The sequence below is a fragment of the Oikopleura dioica genome, chromosome PAR (assembly GCF_907165135.1).
Source record: "Oikopleura dioica chromosome PAR, OKI2018_I68_1.0, whole genome shotgun sequence".
Lineage (NCBI taxonomy): Eukaryota > Metazoa > Chordata > Appendicularia > Copelata > Oikopleuridae > Oikopleura > Oikopleura dioica.
Window position 1 is genome coordinate 2,399,970 of NC_137293.1, and position 18,707 is coordinate 2,418,676.

The 18,707-nt window shown below is 40.1% G+C and overlaps 3 protein-coding genes across 3 annotated transcripts; 1 reads left to right on the forward strand and 2 right to left on the reverse strand.

The window, feature by feature from the left end:
* Positions 1–1,955: 1,955 nt before the first annotated feature.
* LOC145701177 (protocadherin-1-like) lies at positions 1,956–5,034 on the reverse strand. Its single transcript, XM_081778404.1, has 4 exons — positions 5,004–5,034; positions 4,672–4,937; positions 2,725–4,613; positions 1,956–2,683 (listed from the first exon to the last, which is right to left on the reverse strand). The coding sequence occupies exons 1-4, from the start codon at positions 5,032–5,034 to the stop codon at positions 2,287–2,289; spliced, it is 2,583 nt and encodes an 860-aa protein (XP_081634530.1). The 3' UTR covers positions 1,956–2,286.
* A 9,767-nt stretch (positions 5,035–14,801) lies between these two features.
* On the forward strand, positions 14,802–15,765 carry LOC145704734 (claudin-17-like). Its single transcript, XM_081782203.1, has 3 exons — positions 14,802–15,246; positions 15,284–15,542; positions 15,586–15,765. Exons 1-3 carry the CDS (start codon positions 15,101–15,103, stop codon positions 15,763–15,765), a joined length of 585 nt encoding a protein of 194 aa, XP_081638329.1. The 5' UTR covers positions 14,802–15,100.
* Positions 15,766–16,942: 1,177 nt separating this feature from the next.
* Positions 16,943–18,311, reverse strand: LOC145701178 (uncharacterized). Its single transcript, XM_081778405.1, has 6 exons — positions 18,175–18,311; positions 17,828–18,130; positions 17,674–17,783; positions 17,459–17,633; positions 17,298–17,397; positions 16,943–17,258 (listed from the first exon to the last, which is right to left on the reverse strand). The coding sequence occupies exons 1-6, from the start codon at positions 18,269–18,271 to the stop codon at positions 16,943–16,945; spliced, it is 1,101 nt and encodes a 366-aa protein (XP_081634531.1). The 5' UTR covers positions 18,272–18,311.
* Between the last annotated feature and the right edge of the window lie 396 nt (positions 18,312–18,707).

Here is an 18,707-nt window from a genome sequence, read left to right on the forward strand (position 1 = left end):
CACTCAAGAGGAGTTGTAACAACGAAATCTCCACCAATTACGATTTATGGAAAGCGCTGTTTGGCGCTCACCATTGAAACAGGTGGCTCGATCACGGTCAGTGTCCAAGGAGAAATGACCAGCTCCGGAGAAAAGTTCCAATACCTTCTTGAGCGAAGAGATTACGACGGAAACGACATTCAAGAATTCTCAATCGAGCTCGGAACATCGGACAACGCGAAGGTTCTCTATCAACAGTTCATCAACCTGGAGATAATCAATCACGACAATGCAACAACAAGATTTGTGAAATCAAAACTTCATCATGGAAAATGCTAAGAACTGACACTTTAATAAAATATGGGCTTTTTATTAGAATGAATGCATGTCGTTGACGGGATTTTCTAATTTTCAGCGTTTTACATTTTCTATTCTAATTTTTTGTTTGAAAGACTTGAAACGCTTTTCAAAGTCAAATTCTCGAAATAACTTTCCGAGCTGGACGGCAAAAAATATCGCCACAGCAGAGTAGAATGCCAGGAGTACTGAAAGGACTTTTCTTGGCTTTATTAATTGAAGTGAATTTTGTTTGTATGAGCAAGAAAACCAGCTCTAGAAGGAAAACCATCACGCCAGACGGATCGTTCTGCTTGTACCTCACTTGTTTTCCATTGCAGCTAAGCTCAGTCATTGAAGGACTCAATTTGACGATTTCTTCAGATTCCCACCGCGGTAAAGTCTTTTCTGGGGCTTATCTTTGGTATTAATCGTTGCAAATTTTTTTTCGATAAGACCATTTTCGAATAACCGTGCAGATAAGTCCTCATTTCTGTCATATTTTTTCTCTTTTACTGATTTGTTGCATACAGACTGTATCACTATGATAATGCTCACGGGAACGAGTCAAATCCACGATTTATGAATAAAAAATGTATGCTAATACGTTCCAAAATCCAAGATTACACATAGTCTTTTCAACTTATCCTTCATTAATTATTACAATCGTCGTATCTCCGTTTCTCTAGAATGCCACTCTCCTCGAAAATAAAAACATTCAAAAATTTCAGTGCATCAAAAAGCTCGAAAGGTAAGGACGACGACTTTTTTATTTGAAAAGCATTTTAAAGGCGCGAGTAAAGATGGGCAAGGAAAAAGAGTCGAAAAAGATCTCCAAGCAGTTCACCAGCAGCTCCGAAACTTCCCCTCGTGAAAATCAACCGATAAATTTGCCGAACGAGCGTGGCGAAGAACCAGATAAACGCCGCGCTAGAAGAAGAAAGGGGAAGCCAAGGGCGATGAAGAAAAATGACTGCTGCTCGAGCATCATCAAGGCTAGTTTTCAAAAAACAAAATAGTTCTTTTACTAAGGAAATATTTTTTTTAAACTTCAAAAAGTACGATGCTGACGAACTTATCGCCCTCTGGCGCCAAAAAGACTCTCAGAAAATTCCCGATCACGTGGAGCCCTTTTGCATCGAGCATCAAGCCGCAAAAGAAGACAATGGTTTCATCGTCGTCTTCCCGCTCATCAAAAAGCCGCAGAAAAAAGGGCTGAAATTTCCGGCCGAAATCGAAAGCATCCGAAGTGGAATGAAAGAAACCGTCGTTGGACGTGCGAAAAACGCGTACATGCGTCGACGACGAGCGAAATTAGCGAAACAAGAGGCTGAAAAGACAGAGGCTGAAAGAATGCTTCAAGAAATCGGCAATAGTGTGGCGGCTCATCTTTGACTTTTAATATTCGACTGTCTGCATGCATTTTTATTTTTTTAATTTTGACTGTAACATGAAGATTTTTTGTTATCGTTCTCTTTTTTTTTGAAGGGATTTGGAGGGTTGATTTGTTGGGTCAAAGTGCTCAGATGTAGTCAAGTGCGTAAAAAAGTTGAGTCGTGTCAAAAATGTCTCGGAGCTTATCTCGAAGGGCATTGAGATCTTCCTGATCTTCGATTTTGTCACTGTGTCTCTTGACATATATGTGCATGAATGATGCAAACATTGGAGCAAAAAGAAAAATCATCAGATTCATTTTCGGAGAAAATTTGTCAGTTCGCCTCAGACTTGAATTTTTATATTCTCATCTTAACAATTATTAAAGCAACTCATACATGCGGAAGTGTTTGTTGTTATACACTTCATTTAAAAATATAATTGAGACAAATTCTTTAATTATTAAATGTTTGGTCTTGTCAAAGGTCAAGAAGTGTCGGTCAAAGGCGCAGTTTTCTCAATATTTTTTCGACGTAAATTTATCTTTATTAGTTTCGATATTTACACAAAGAAGGATGAAGAAAAGAAGCATTATTTTCAATGATAATAGCTTGGAACATAGTTGTCTTCGTCAAAAAGCTCGATGCTTTTTCGATCAGATTCAACTTCGTCGACGAATGTTTTGAAGCTCGGCTTTTTCATCAACGGAGCTTTGTACAATCCGTTTGAATCCACCATCTGTCCTTCTTCGAGCAGTTGGGCAGCGTTGGAGCTTACATGATCGGATAAGGACTCGCCAGCGCCGGAGTCGACGTAACTGAGGCTGTCAGTCGCGTTGTTTGGCTCGCAAAGGCTTCGAGGAATTCCAGCGCTGCGGGAAGGAGATTCCCACATGACGTCCATGCGCCATTCTCGAGCGGGAGAGTGCTGGGGAGGAGTTCTTGGAGATTTCTTCGGAGTTGAGGAGAGTTGAAGCTGTTTTTCGCGTTGTTGTCTGAACAAAAAATGGAATTATGAAATGAATGAAAAGCTTACCTAGCGCAAACAATCGAAGCAACAATAATCATCAACAGCACGAAAGTGACTGCTCCACCAAACGCCAACAGTAAGATGCTTCCTCCATTGAAACTGATCAGCTTTTCCGGCACAATTCGGATCTCGCCCATAATTTCTTCTAGTGCAGTGTCGTTGAGAAGCTCATTGGTGACGAAAATATTCATTTGCTTTGAGGTAGAAAGCTGTGGAACACCATTATCTTTGGCAATTATTCTCAGGCTGTGGAGCCCATCGTCGTTTCGGGTCAAATCGCGGGTGAGGATAACTCGGCAATCAGAGATGGAGAGAAATTTATGATTCTTTTCAAGCGCACAATTGACTTTTCCAGCATTTCCAGAGTCGTAGTCCTTGACATCGATAGTTCCAATAATCACATCTTTTGCGCTCTCATTTCTCATTATTTGAACGACGTCTGTTTCTGACATTGGCCAGATGATCCTTGGAGCATTATCGTTTATGTCTTCAACAAGAACTGTCACTGAGGAAAACGCAAATAGATTGTTCGAATCACATGCGGAAACTTCCAGGTCAAAACGAGCTTGGTCGTGTTCTCTGTCGATGGATTTGAGCGTCTTTATGGTGCCAGTTTTGGAATTGATAGAGAAAAAGGAGGTCTGGGTTTTGAAGGAATAGACGATTGTGTCGTCAAGATCTGCATCAGTTGCTTCGAGTTGGGTAATAAAAGTGCCGATTGGCTCATTTTCCTTGATCGTGACTGTTGTCGAGGGATATTTGAATACGGGTGAGTTGTCGTTGATATTTTTGATCTGCAAAATGAAGGTGGTTGTTGCTGATTGTCGGGGTAGCCCATTGTCGGTTGCAATGATGGTGATGGAAATAGGGTCGGGGTAGGCTTCCGCGTCGAATGAAATGAGAGCTTTGAGATCGGCAGTTTCCGGGTCGATGAAAAAAAGATCTTCGTGGTCTTCAATTGTGTAGGTGATTTCAGCATTCTCGCCAAGATCTGGGTCAAAAGCGGTGATTTGAACGATTGTGTCTCCGATCTCGTTGTTTTCCAAGACTTCGCCATTGTAGATTTTATGTTTGAAAGAAGGAGCATTATCATTTACGTCTTCGATTCGGATTTTGACGGCTTTGAGGGTTTCTTGGGGAGTTGTTCCGTTGTCGCGGGCAATGAGGGTAAGGATGGACTCTTCCTTGATTTCACGGTCGAGAGGCTTGGCGATTGTGAGCATGAATCGATCGACTGTGCCTTGAACAGGAACGAGTTTGAAGTCTTGATCCTCCTCGTTTTCAAGTGTAAGGTTGACCTCTCCAGCCGGTCCAAGATCATCATCAGTAACAGAGACGAAAGCAATAAAGCTGCCCACAGCCAAATCCTCTCTGACGGTCGATCTGCCGCCGTCGACAAATTTGACATCAATCCGTGGCGCGTTGTCGTTCGCATCGAGCACGTTTACTTCGATCGTGGCGTAATCCTCTTTATCGCCATCTGTGGCCTTGACATGCAGCAAAACTTTGTCGAAAATTTCGTAGTCGACTAATTGCTCAGCACCGATTGTTACGTAGCCAGTAGATTTGTCCAACAAGAAAATGTCTCTGAGATAATCGGGCACCTGATTCGTGTACTCGTACTGTATCTTGCCGTTTTCTACTGATCGATCTCCATCAGTTGCTTTGAGGCGGAGGATCAAGTCGCCTTTGTGACTCATTTCGGAAATGTTCAAAATGTAGCGCGGCTGAGAAAATTTTGGAGAATGATCGTTGATGTCTTCGATTTCGATAAAGACTTCCATAGATCCAGAAAGCGGGGTAAGGCCCTTGTCCGTAGCGACGAGGGAAAATTCTAGTTTTTGGAGCTTTTCATAGTCAAGAGGATTGATGAGCTTGAGTTTCGGGACGAGAATCTAAAAGACGAATATGAAAAAATGACTTTTAGGCGCAAAAAAGCGAGAAAGGACTTACCCCTCCGTAGTCGTCAACAAACAGCTCAAAGAAATTCGCCCACTGTCCATTCTTCGGCTCAATCGAATACGCCTCAATGCCGAATTCGTCCGAATCCTCATCAGCTGCACTATCAAGTCGGAAAACAGCGCCAGGTGCTTCGTCTTCCGCGATTTTGAGGGTTAATGAGGGCGACGGAAATCGAGGTGCGTGATCGTTCAGGTCCAGGATGGTAAGCTCAAGGGTGATCAATTGGAAAATTTCTTGAGGCGTGACGATTACTTCCGCTTTTAGCAAGGATGAGGATTTATTCGACGATCATTTTCACGGAAAATTTAGTGATTTCCCGTGACTCTCGCAAATTTTTTCGTCAAAAAATGTCATCCCTTTCCTGTAATTATACAGACATTATTCTTCTTTTTGCACAATTTTTCCCTATCCACATCGGAACTGGTTCTTATATCTCCAGTCTTCGTCTCCACAAAAATTAACTCCTCGCCGCGCACAGTCGAAAATGTAGCATCCGACGAAGCTTCAAGAATTTGACCATCTTGGACGATATTTCCTAGGTAGGAATTTCTTTTAGCACCGTCGGATATGTCGTAGGACAGCTTTAGCGCAAAGTTTTGGTAGAGAAGAAGGGAGAATATCAGCATCTTCATGATTCTAAAATGAAAGGGTTAGATAAAATTCTGATGAGTCATTATCATAAAAATTTGGCAATCATCGTTTTCTCTTATTAAAATTAATAAAAACCTTGCTCAAGAATACCAACACTAGGCGTGCCCCCGTCCCACAAAATCACTCTTTAGCCGCTAGTTACAAATCTCTAGAATTTGTCGCCCAACAGAAAATTTGCAAAAAAAGGGTTTGATTTTGCCGCTTCAAGTCTTTCTGATTGTTGTGGGCGGCGCAAGAAAAAAGTGGTACTAAACGCGCTTGGGCTAATTTGACGCGTAATTTGGCGCCGCGAAATAGAACACGTAAAAAGATTTGAGGGATCAGAAGGAGCTGGCAGGGAAATGGGATGACTGTCTTGTTTTCAGCGGCTCTGAATTTTAAGACAATATGGAAAGCTGCAGGGCTGAATAAAATTGATAATGCAGCTTTGATTCAGGAGGTTTTCACAGAAACTAAGGATGGGTCAATGTTAACTGAAGGAATTTTTGATGCGTAAAAATGCTTGAAAAAGTCGTTAATGAGTCATAAAGAAGACAGAAAATGCATAAACAAGAGGCGCAAAAGTGGCGTAGAGAAGCATCAAAGTACTGGTGCTGAATAGTCCTTTCCGAAATGAATTCCAAATTATGCTCATCCCCTTCCCGACTAATCATCCCCGGAGCCCATTCTCAAACAGGAAGTCGGGAACAAGGAGATCAGCTGATAGGCTTTCCCAAAAAGTTTAGGCGCTTTTTAAAGTTTAATTAAAATTTTAACCCCCTTGTGCGCAAGTGACATCTTTGAAGCACATTTTTTCGTCAACAATGCACAAATAAAAGAGCAATTTTTGGACGACCATAAAATTGGAAAAATAAAAATCTCATATCCCGCTCGATAAAAAGCGCCCAAGCTGCCATCTGGAGCGCGATATGAGCTCAAATCTGCTCCTTCTCTTATCTTTAGCAGTTTTATTCTTTATCGCCTGTTTTGTTTCGTTTCCCCTTTCTCCAAGGTCTTCAAGAATCGAGAAGTCTAAGGAGCAATTGAAGCATAAGGTCATGTTTGGATTCAGTATGATTTAGTGTGTAGCCGAGCGTTGTGTGATAACCCGCTCAAGTAGGGGCCAAGGAGCTCTTCTAGCAGTCTCACGAGAGATTAATCTGCCCCTCCTTCCTGAACCAGAACAAAGAATATTTACTGTTTCAGATTCTGACTCGGTTTTCTACGCATATTTCTTTCCCCTCCGCTTATTTTGCCAAAGTTATTTCTTCAGGAAATCGATAAGACCCTTAAATTAGTACCCCGCCGCCGATTTAACCCCATTTAGCCCCGTAATCAGTCAAAAGATGGGTTTAATGACCCGCCGAGTTGTCGAAAATCAACAATTTTTTCAACACTTTGAGGCAGGTGCATCTTTTTTGATCCTATTTTCGGGGCGCGAAAATCGCAGCGATCTTGAAATCGGATAAGCCGCTAGAATTAAGGAGGCTCCGAATTTGACCTCTTGAACCCCTTGCTTTGGATCAAGAGGATTCCACAAGCCACTTGATTCGAATGATTTATACAGCGGATATTGAAGCACCGGAGCTCTAGAATCTCGACCGAAAAGAGAAGAAGCTCGGATTAGAAAGGATAAATATGGCATAAGATAAGTAACTAAACCAGCAGATGTCCGGTCACACTTCGCCAAGTTAAGTAGGCAAATATTTAGGGAAGGTCACGTGAGCCGAGGAAATTCCGAAAGGGAGAAAATTAAGGGCATCAGCTCAAAGAAGGCTTTCACAAATTCAAGTGTCTACCCATTGTTCAAAAAAAAAGAAGTCAAGAATATGAAAAAGGCCTTCTGAGAATTAAGGCTTTCCCAATCGATAACCCTAAATACTTTCAAATATGTATCGAGCCCCCCTTAATCCCTCCATGGGAACCTTGCCCGATAAAAGTAACCAGTAGGGGTCTGCTAATGCTCTTAGGTTAATTTCATCCATGGAAGCCAAATTCTCCACGAGAGCTCTGGTTTTCCATTCGAGTAACTTTGACTCAATTGACAAAACAGTCAAGAAAAAAAAGCTTGCCAGAAAACGTGTTTCCAAAATAACAACTCTTGTTGAATGGAAAGTAAAAACAGTGTTTGAAGCAATTGAGAGGGGTATTTTAGGAAAAATTTGTAAAATACATAAACACTTGTCGGCAAACACTGATTTTTGTCGACTGTTTTGGCTTAATTTGATAAGTTTTGTTTGAGATTTTTTAGAGGAGGAGCCCTTAAATCAAATGCCTGCCAGATTCGAGCGATAGTCAATGGTATCCCCTTAAAATGATGATGTTCAATTATGAGTTGAGCGGAAGGCCGACCCTTAATATTCATTTCCTGAGCATAAATATTCGGGAAGCGATTTTAATAGTATATAAATCTTTTTAATTACTCGTCGTTCTGCTCGAGATCAGACGCGTTTGTGAAGTGGAACGGGAATGAAGAAAACTCGACCGCCATTATTTACGCTCGTGCTACAAATTGCGGCCAGATACATGCATTTCTGACACCCACTTGAATTCTTCTCGTTCCGCGATTCTCCCCGTTTATAATTTATATTTTCGGAATATATACAAACCCGGCATGATCCGAAGCTCTGATTATAAATAACCCCGTATTAAAGTACCCCCGCCCTAATTCTTGGCCGAAAAAGATCAATCTAAATTTGGAACCGAAAAAGGCGAATTTTCCTCGGATTTCCGCGCCTGTCGAAAATAGATAAACCCAGGTCGTGAACCTCAAATTTGACTGATCACGTGGGAAGGAGAAGATCACGGGTGGATACCCTTACTGCTCGCTGGATGAGATGATATGGATTGGGAAGCACTGAGCGGGTCTGAGAGGGAGGAACTTGGACCTTGTTTGGATTACAAAGAGGGATTCTATTTTCAGTTATAAATGGCTTTTTGAGAGGATTCCAAAATAATTTTCAGAGGAAAATGAACAAAATAATTGCAAGGGTCCTTCATCATAAGATTTACGGTATCAACTTATTTGAAAAATATTCAGATTATTTTTTATTTAATTCTCTTTCAATTACCTTTACTGAAGTTTTCTGATGATCTCTTTTAGTATTTTTTGACGTGTTTTTGATAAATCTCTCTTTGAAACTAATTCGTGTTCTATAAAAAATAAATCCCGTTAGAACAATATTTCAGGTCGTTGCCGCTATCCGTATGTTTAGCGCAGCGCATAAGCGGGATGGCGCGGCGGTGGCGCATCCGCGCGGCGCACTCACGCGCCATCCACTCCTCCGATTTTCCGCCGCAGCTGGAAGCGAAACTGATCTCGGTTAGAATCAGTGTTCTTGGGCAATATGGCAGATAATTTGTACATTTCCGGCGACAGAGGGGGACCTTTTAACCGACGGGACTTATCCGTTGCAAATTGGCAATGAAAGGGGGAAAGTTAACGGCAAAGTTAAGGGGAATGTCACCGGAAGTCGATAAAAAGACCATATGAATCTAAAGGGGTTAACTTCAATTCAAGGGAGTTAAGATCTTTTACTTCGATCTCCAACAAACATTTTCATGGAAGATATTCCGGGCGAAGGTTAATGTAGTGTAAACAGTACAGAAGCCCCTTATTAACCCATATTAATCTCCGCTTAATTCCCTTAAAAACACGCTCTTGGTGCTCGTGCTCTTGAGAACCAGTTTGCCCAGCGGATCAATTAGCATTTTCGCGCTCAGGGGCGATATAAAGGTTTATAATTCGTGCATATAGACTCTATTTCCTTCATTTACCTCTTTTCTGTATTTTCTCTTTTCTTTGCCTCCAATTTTCGGTATTTTTGACGAGTGTGAGTCTTTTAGCCCATTCATGCAGAAAATAATTGCAACAAGTTACGATCGCGGGGAGTAATTACCATCTACGCGCGGCGGAAACTTGGATACTGCCAAGTTAAAGTTAAGACAAGCCGGCTCAAAGGTTAAGGGTCTATCGCTGGAGAGTTTGATTTATTATCGAAAATGACTTTAGCTTTTTTAAGCGAATTTTCTATTGAAATTCTTGGTTTAAAAATAAGGGGGTCACAAAGATAACTCTAACACTAGAGCGGCTCAAAATTAAACAATCCATATTTTAATTGATGATAATAAAACCACTTGAGAATTACAATTTTAAAGCCACCCAAGTAGGAGAAGCAAATATGCGCAAAACAGGGCGGCTCCTCTTGGAGTCTCGATTATAAATCAATTTCAAAATCGCGACTTCGCAACTTCCAAAACTGGAGCGCTCAAACATTTCCTGCAGCGCGAGGTGTTATCTTTTATTAACGACCTGAATTTGAAGAAGCGTTTTCTTGATGGATGGTATTTTGTTGAATAGGAAAAAAATGCAGGCACGGTACTTGAAATTCGTGTTGAGGGATGAATGAGCAACTAAGAGCACGTGAGCATTGTCCAGCGTTTTTCTTGTTTTCAGTTCGACCGACGTGGCCAACTAGCAAACAAGTTTTATAAACAAGCCTTACAAAGCTCTTTTAATTTCAAAAAATAGTACCAGCGAATAAATACCAGCATCAAGGGCCTTGATTCAAGGCTTGAAGAGGTTAGCTGATATTGAAGATAGCAAATTTTATTGAAGAAAAATGAGCATTGAAGGGCTTTTTTTTATCAGAAAATCACATTTTCAATTAAAAAAAGAAAAAGATGGATTAAAATAATTAAAATTTTCAAAAACCATTTTTTCTCCAAATTGATTTTCCAAGGAGTAATTTTCGGCTCTCTTTGTTTCCGCCGGGTCGGGTAATTAGGTTCCTTTCGGCTGTGTAAATGTGACGCGTTGAGTGGTGTAATTTGGCGCGATTTTGGTGCGCCAAACAAGCTTCGCAGAAGTACTCAAAATTCCAAACTTATCGACTTTGAAGAAAAAATCGACTGCCGACTTAGATAAGCTCTAGAATTGCTTGAGAACGAAGCACTGCTTTCGCTTCTGAGTAGTATTTTTCGCCACGCTTTTTGATTTCTTGACCCTCTTGCGTCCAAAAATCCCGGATTATCCGACCACACGGAATCATGTATGAGCGCAGCTGAGGTAGGCTTAAACGCGTCTGAAGAACGCGGCCGTCTGTATGACCTGAATACAGCTAGAAATATTTTTCCAATTGATTTGAGGAAATTGATCAATTGGATAATGCCAAATCCCCGACGCTTCTGTCCAAACACAAGTTCCACTTGAGCTCTTCTATTCAAGAAGGCATGCGCGAGCCAGCTGCGGCCTGGCTTCGATTAGCAACTATTCCAATCCTCTTCTACTTTACCCGCCCTTGAGTAACAATGACTGACCTGCCACACCGGTATTTATCTGAGCTGCAACAAATTCAATTGTCGAAAAACTTATTCTCAAGCCTTTTTGCGTAGAAAAGCAGCATTAATCCAGAGAGCTCAGAAATTTTATTTCGTAAGAATTATGGAATAAGCTTGAGGAAGTAGGTACCACTGGTCATAGTCCATATTTCCACATTCTTCATTGGCAAGATGAAGAAATTCTCCATTGGGTCCGTGGTAATCATAACCTGGGGTCGGCAACTCGACAACTCAAAAACTCGACAGTCGAGTTGTCGAGTCGAGTCGAGTTGAGTTTTTTATAACTCGACTCGACTCGACAGTCAATTTTAGTGTCGAGTTGCCGACCCCAGATCATAACGACCATAGGCTTGCAAGCAATCGTCCATCAGATTTTTATCCGCGTAGTAGCGATTCTGAACGAAGATCCGAAGTTGAGAATCTTCTTTCTTTGAAGAATGGTAGTGGAGAGTATTTTGAAGAATGTATTCGTCCCCTTCAACACGGTCGAGAATCATTTGGTGAAAGAAGACGTCTTCGTCTTTCTTCCAATATGCACCGGTTACTGTAAGAGGTCTGGTGAATTTGAAGTTATTGTGAAGAAGAACTAAAGCAAATATATGACGATTGTAGCTTGAAGTTAACTTACCTTGATGATAATCAAACTTCGCCTTTCCAAAGTAAAAACGTTTGATCGTTTCCCAGCCGCTTGGTTTCAAAAAGGTTTTGCATTTCATGCTTTTTAACAGCATTTCAATATCGTTTTCTTGAAATAATTTTTCCTTGTTGTTGGGATTGAGATTGAGCCCAGCCAAACTTCGAGGATAAATGATCATAATGATTGGAATAAAGATATTCTCAAAGATGAACATTGTATCATACAGCTCAGCTTCAACCTTCAGGTCATTCTTCAACGCCCATCTAAGAAGAACACTGACAGAAATCGGTACACAAAGATTGGTGTCTTTCTGGTTAGGCACATTCGTTGTGAGATTCTGAAAATTGATATTCATCTGTTTCGTCATTTTTTCTTTGATATAAGCGACAACCGAGGACTTCGTCAAATTTTCATCGTCGAGGCATAAATTTGGCGCTACGTTCTTCAAAGAGATGATTTTTGATAGTTTCTGTATTTGATCCATTTTCGGCTTATTATTCGAGAGCCACTCATCATTGGAAATCTTTGATTGAATATCAGTTAAATTTGGAGCTTTATTTTGTTCGAATTACCTTCAGCTCATTTTTGATTTGCTCTCTTTCATTGTCATCTATCGGTTTGAAAAAAAGAGTCCATGCAGTCACCCAATCGCACAAAATAAAGATGTAAATACTGCTGATGGCAACCACCATAGAATTAGCTCCTCCTCTGAGAAGCTGATCAACACCCGAAAAACCAGCAGAGCCAGCAACTTTAAATAAAATTGAATCTTCCTTAATGAGAAAAATTACAAAGAGATGTCGGGCTTCTGAATTTGCTTCCATGTCTTGCGTATCCCATCTTTCTGAAACTTTTCCTTTCAGTAAGCTGATAAGTGATGCCGAAGTCGATCCACTTGGCCTGTTCTTGATTGGCTTCTTTCTTCAACAGGATGTTGTCTGGTTTTGGGTCGTAGTGCGAAATTCCGATTCTGGACAAATATTCTTCTCCGTTTTTGACTCCCATCGCTATAGCCTTCCTTTCTCCTAAATCAAGATTCCCCTCTTTCAGCTTTTGCCTTAAGGATATAGCCTATGAAATTGAACTTTCATAGCGCCTAAATGCGACGTCGGATCATTTTATTTTGAAAACAATCCTATCTAAAAATGTATGCAGAACTCGATTCTGGTACTTGTTTAAAAATTTTCATTAAAATTTTTCTCTGTAGAGCGTTTTAAAATCTTACGATCGCGATTTCTCGAAATATTTACATTAAATCGGTCGAGTTTTTTTTGATAAAAAAGTAATCTAGACCCTTATCTACAAAATTATGGGTTCGGTTTTCTCTTACCCTGACAAAAACCGATTTTAGAGCCATTTCCATGAGGCTTCCTCAGCGCATGAATAGTGTAAAAAGCGCTGCGCTGGGTGCTCAATCTCTCGACTCCTCTTTCCCGAGAGAGTCTTCGCGTTTAAAAGTGCGCTCTGATTGGCTAGACCGAAAAAAGCGCGCATGGAAGAAAAACAGGAGCAAGAAAGAGGAAAACACTAGAATGAAAATTTGGCCGAGTTCGAAAAATTTTCAGCCACAATATTTTAGTTAAGCATTTTGCTAATGCAGTCATTGGTTTAGTTTTAGCGATTTAATGTAAAAATTTCGAGAAATCGCGATCGTAAGATTTCAAAACGCTATACAGAGAAAAATTCTGATGAAAATTTTTAAGAAAGTACCAGAATCGATTTCTGCATACATTTTTAGGTAGGATTGTTTTTGAAATAAAATGATCCGACGTCGCATTTAGGCGCTATGAAAGTTCAATTTCATAGGCTATATGATATAGCCTATATCCTTAAACTAAATTCGCAGAATTCCATTATTGTGATCCACCCAAGACAGTCGTACTCTTCGTTGTTTTTATCAGAGAATAGCTCGACATTCGCAAAATTTTTAACGATATTATCATTGAAAGGTATTGTTTCGTTCTCATCGTCCCTGGATTCAGCGATATCGTAGTCTAAAATCTATCAATACTAGAAGATAAATACATGATTACCTTTCGATAAATGAATTTTAAAGTCAAGCTCATTCTTATTTTGAGTAAAAATGGCTGAATCAAAAAGTTGAACGCGAACGGCCACTTCAAGGTCATCAAATTTTTCCTTCAAAACGATTGCTTCTCCTCCTGATGAAATCATGCACAGAGAAGAATCAAGGGACCATTGTCCATTTTCTTCTTTCAACTCGGATCGCTGTATTTTCTTGCCTTCAAAATCTATATTCGCGTCTAAAATTTTTCTCTGGAAAGGGCTGATTTTCCACGTTTTTGTTGCATTTTCGCCATATCTATCGTAGGTAATCTTTCCTTCTCCGTTTTCAAAAATGACCTCAGTCCATACAGCACAATTTTGATCCTCGAAATCCGTTCTCTCAACTGACAAAATTAATCTATCCAAATCGCCTCTAGTAGTTTCTCTACTCAATTTTTTCAGAAAAACTCTCCAGCCATATCGTCACCTTATCTCTTGTCAATTCTTCTGGATGGCTCAAAACTTTCATTTTACGAAATTATTTGCTATGCTTCTTTTGAAAAATGAGTGGAGATGGAATCGAACAGTCTTGTGCACAAAAGCAAATTGGTCTTTTTGAAGAACAAACAACGAGGCTTTGGATAAGAAAATTATGAATAACTCTTCTCAGAATAGAATACCAATTAACAAATCATTTAAACTTGATTGTATTACGAATGAGAGCATTTATATGCGGCAAATAAAACTGTTAGTTTAACTAGAAAGTCGATTTTTTCTCCATGAAATTGCCAAGAAAGCCGAGCATCTTCGAGTGTTCATCATTTTCAGTGTGTTTGGGATTTTCTTCCTTGATCCAGCTCATCATGTAATGCTCACAAATGCCCTCCAAAGCTTCCATCGAAAGATCAAGGTGCCTGTATTTCCCACTCTTCAATCCAAACAAAAGTTCTAAAAATCTCTGTTTAGAGTTTTATAAAAAAAAACTCACTTTTAAAGCAGCTGGTGTAAGCTTCGTGTAAGGCATAGAGACTTACAAAAGCATTCGAAATTGCGAAAAATAAGTACACAATTTTCATTTGTCTATCTGACTTTGGCGAAGATGTAACCATCCAAGTAGCTTTTTATTCGCAAGAATCAAGAATTCATGCGGGTCATCCCTCACTGCCACGTCCAAATCAACCAGAATCACAGATTTTTGTGGTTTAAGGAGTCACTGTTTCAAGTCATCGTGCTTTTTTTCAAATCAAGAGGCTAAATTGTCTTTCGTCATTATAATGACCCCGTTTGAGGAAAATCTCTTCTATGATTTCTAAACATAAATCACTTCAGAATATTTTCAAAATACAATAAATTTATTTAATCTTTCGAAAAATTGAGAGAGAGCTCTTTCTGTTTTTCATTCCGATCTTTGCTATTTGCAAAGTCATGAGTATTTTACAAGCAGCTTCACGATTCTCTTGTCAAACACTCGGTTTCAGAGAATTTTTTTTTCGAAAAGAGAAAATGCTCAAAAAAGACAAGGGTTATCGACAAGCAGCTTTATTGGAAGAAGTCGCTAGAAATTTATACAAAGTCCCGTTCCCGCTTCAACGAAAATTGCCGATTCTCGGGTGGTTCCTTGTTTTTGGAAATACGATTTTATTGTTTTACTTGACCATTTATCCGGGATGGAAAATTGCCGATCAAAGCGGAAATGCTGCGAATACAAAAGGAACTTGATAAAAATGGACAACATAAAAGATCTCGAAAATCGGTGTTCTTGAATGATTAATTTTGAAAAATTGTGTTTTTTTATCAAAAACAGGAATGATGTCATTCGACGGACTGTGGAACCGATGCATGAAGCCAAATCCAATGCGTTTTCAATGCGATTTCTATCAAAAATCCATTCTTGGAATTCCAACAAATCTTGCCGTCATGAGAAGTCTCATGTGCCTCGCCCTCGCATTCAGGTATCTTCCCCTCTCTTCCTTGATTTCCATTTTCTAGTCTCCTCTCAATTTATCCCGCGCTCCTCTCCCTCGATTGTATCAATATGCCGGGAATCAGCCGCTACGGGAAGTCAATCCTTGGCCTTCTCACTGCAGCACTTCAATTTCTCGCCGGAGTTTTGACCACAATAGTGACCTGCATTTTCACATCAGAAATCGCCTTCGACTACAAGTACAACAAGTATCCTAATCAGCGATTTGTCTACACGCTTGGGCCGAATGTCTTTGCTGGTTTCTTTACCGTCATCTTTCTTTGGGTAAGTTAGAGAGTTAGATCCATAGTTCGATAATAAGTTCTAGCTGAATACAATCATCTTCATAATTTCCGACTGGCGACGATGCTGTGCCCACTGCGCAAACAAAGACGAAGAGGACGAGCATTACGAAGCTCTAGAAGATGATCAATTCGAAGTCCTAAGAGACGAAGCGATCAGGAATCGAACAATCCCGAAGAATTCTGAAGTCAATAATTATATATAAAACAATGTTTCTTACAAAACAAATCTTCTCCAAAAATACAGTCAATCAGAAATATAACGCCATATGTGACACATGTGACATGTCCAATACTGTTTGATATACCCGCTTGATTTTCGTCTATCAGTCCAGATTTATATCGGGTCTTATAGGATTACGTAACATGCATTTCAAGGGTCTTCAGCTTCGCGGGGGTCAAAATTAAGCCGATTTGATAGCAAGGAAGACAAAAAATCGATCTTGCAATTTTTTCACGGAAAACTGGAAACGATGCGCTGGTAATAAAGCGAGTTTACTACATCCATACTGAATGCCAACAACGGGATGCGGAAAGTGCAACTTGCCTTTTGCCGTGCCCAGCATAATTACCCCCTTCGCGAAATTAGCGCTTGGCAGGCTCTTTACCGTCCGTCGTAGAAATTTGAAATTGCTTCCATGGATTTGACAGATGGTGACTTTTCTATAACTCGTAAAGGGGGAAAATATTAACAGCAATTGCTGGAAGCGGTTCGGAACATGAAACACCCATACATTGTATTGTCTGCATTTTATCACAATTATTAGCCGAAACTGAATCACTCGGCTCTGTTGATATGAATGTTAAGGTTTCCCTATTTTTATGGCTCTTTTATCCACAAAAGTATCTATCTTAAATACAGAATTTTTTTTACAAAATGAAAGAAAATGCAAATTACACAAACGAGATCCTCCCGGATTTTCTCCTCAATAGAAGTTCTTTTTTGAAGTTTTCTTTTCGCTGCCTTTGGAAGCGCGCGAAAAGATCCCTTTTGAAATTCGGTCACCTTTAGCGATCATTTCATCCGCCGCATGAAAGTGAATGCTGCTGTTTTGTACTTTCTTTTTCCAAAACTGCATTATTGAAACGAAAAAGGCTTTGGAATTTCTGCTTCTGGTCAAATTTTCACGGTGGCTCATTTGTGGCGCTGCTAATGGCCCGGGCAGAGAGGAGACTCGGTTCCGGCTAATTATCCCGATTCGCCAATTAATTCACAATCTAAATGATTTTTAAATTGAGCCACATCAGACGGCGAAAAAGACAAGGACGACGGACTTGTTTTTCGACTTCCATCATCAAGAAACTACCAGCTAAGCATTTCTTGATGTTTGCATGAAAAGAGGCAAATATTTTTGAGAAATCATATTTTATTGAAAAGAGACTTCAGAGTTCTCTTGTGACGGTTCTTCTTGATTCTCTGTACGAAGCTCTTCCAAGATTTTTGTACGCTTCCTTTGCTGCAGCAGATCTTCTTCCTTCTTTTCCACGGGTATTGAAATATCGGTCGAAGGCTTGTCGTTTTCGGAAATTAGCAACGCATTTCTGTCGAATTTCAAGTCGTGCAGCAAGAGTAGGAATCTTCTTGAATACCACAGTTTTCAGAAAGCAAAATGTAGCGAGCGCCGCGTGAAGCAATGGGTATATCAATGTAAAGACGAACAGCCTGACCAAGGAGCTCGCTGGATGAGTTAGAGGCACACTAAAATTTTAGGTGGTCATCTCGAGAAAACTGTCTTACGCTAGAGCTTGAGGAAGTTCTTTTCTTGATCGGCCATTTATGATCGCAAGACTTGACAAATTTCCAGCAATGATTGGTCCCCAAAATCCAGCGTAAAAAACTAGAATATCATGTTACGTATAGCTACAGTAGCTGATTTTCTAGAGCTATGAATGACTTACCAGTCGTATCGAACCAAAGCAACTCGACAAGCATAAAAAGAATCGGAGCAAATTCTTTGTTGAAAATGACGATCGGATTCAAAATGGGAAGCGGTCGAGGCATGTCTCGGTAGCGAAGTCCAGCACCAAAGCACTTTGTCCACCAAAATATCCCGACAAGAAGGTCCATTGCTGTCTAAAGCGAAATAAATGACGGCAACGACGTAAAAAGTTACCGTGACGTTGAACAAAAACGACAAAAATTTATTGATCATTTGAGCTTTTTTTCCAAATCCGTCGACGATGAGTTCTCGATTGAAATTGATGTAAATAGTAAGGGATACAACTACGCGAAATGTGAGTCCTTCAGTTGAAAGAAAAAACATTTACCTGTTGGATAATACAAGCCAGCAACGATAACTCTAATTCCTTCCCATTCCAAAGTAGCATAAGTTAGGAAAAGCGACCAAATAGCAACAATCAATCGCATGACAATGTAAACTCTATCGTTCGTAATGAGAACGGAGGAGACAAAGTTAATCGTAGGTTCTTGGCCAAGTTTGCAAGCTTGAGCGTATGTTTCCAGTTTTGACAAGGGAGCTTCTCCAATCAATTTCAACGGACTAATCCTTCTTCGTACCAGCCATGTGAAGAAGTAGTTAGCGATCGCAAGAATTATCAGAGAAATGACCACTTAATAATTATCAGTTAAACTTATATTTGAAAATGATATTCACGGATTGACAAAACGGTGTACCATCGATCAAGAACTTCCGTATTCAGTCCCTTGTCGAGCCAGTAATCGGGGATGGTCTCGTTCCCGCTGCGGTCCATTCTCTAGTTCGACTCGAACTGTTCGAGACCTGGGCTCCTTTCCCAGGTTAAAAAACTGATGAACCTTCAATTCTCATTTTCTTGGAAATAAACATTTCTAGAAAATCCTAGCGCTTTTGGGATTTTTTCAACTCTGCCCGATTTCCCGCGAAATTAATTCAAAGCTTTTAAAAGTTTTTGGTCTTGAGTACCATTTTTGCTTTCACTTCGCTTTCGGCTGACCGTTTTGATTTGTGAGAGGAAAGAAAAGTGCCAAAAAGTGGAATTTCAAGTGGCGCCAATTTTGGCACGCGTCAACGACTCAATTAGCACACATTTCTGTTTTAGAAGTTATTAACAACACGCGAAAAAGGGTTTACGCGTTTCTTGAATTACAGAACATGGAAAAATGAATTCCAGGGCCGAATCTTTTTCTCAGCGCTAGAATCAGATTTCT

Excerpts from the sequence above, each read along its gene's own strand:
- LOC145701177 (XM_081778404.1), bottom strand. The coding sequence starts at position 5,034 with ATGACATTTTTTGACGAAAAAATTTGCGAGA. Across the intron at positions 4,938-5,003 it reads TGACGAAAAAATTTGCGAGA|CGGAAGTAATCGTCACGCCT; the intron begins GTCACGGGAAAT and ends CCTTGCTAAAAG. Across the intron at positions 2,684-2,724 it reads GCTTCGATTGTTTGCGCTAG|ACAACAACGCGAAAAACAGC; the intron begins GTAAGCTTTTCA and ends TTTTTTGTTCAG.
- LOC145704734 (XM_081782203.1), top strand. The coding sequence starts at position 15,101 with ATGATGTCATTCGACGGACTGTGGAACCGATGCATGAAGCCAAATCCA. Across the intron at positions 15,247-15,283 it reads TGCCTCGCCCTCGCATTCAG|TCTCCTCTCAATTTATCCCG; the intron begins GTATCTTCCCCT and ends TCCATTTTCTAG. Across the intron at positions 15,543-15,585 it reads TTACCGTCATCTTTCTTTGG|CTGAATACAATCATCTTCAT; the intron begins GTAAGTTAGAGA and ends AATAAGTTCTAG.
- LOC145701178 (XM_081778405.1), bottom strand. The coding sequence starts at position 18,271 with ATGGACCGCAGCGGGAACGAGACCATCCCCGATTACTGGCTCGACAAG. Across the intron at positions 18,131-18,174 it reads GTACACCGTTTTGTCAATCC|TGGTCATTTCTCTGATAATT; the intron begins GTGAATATCATT and ends ATAATTATTAAG. Across the intron at positions 17,259-17,297 it reads GAACTTCCTCAAGCTCTAGC|TGTGCCTCTAACTCATCCAG; the intron begins GTAAGACAGTTT and ends CTAAAATTTTAG.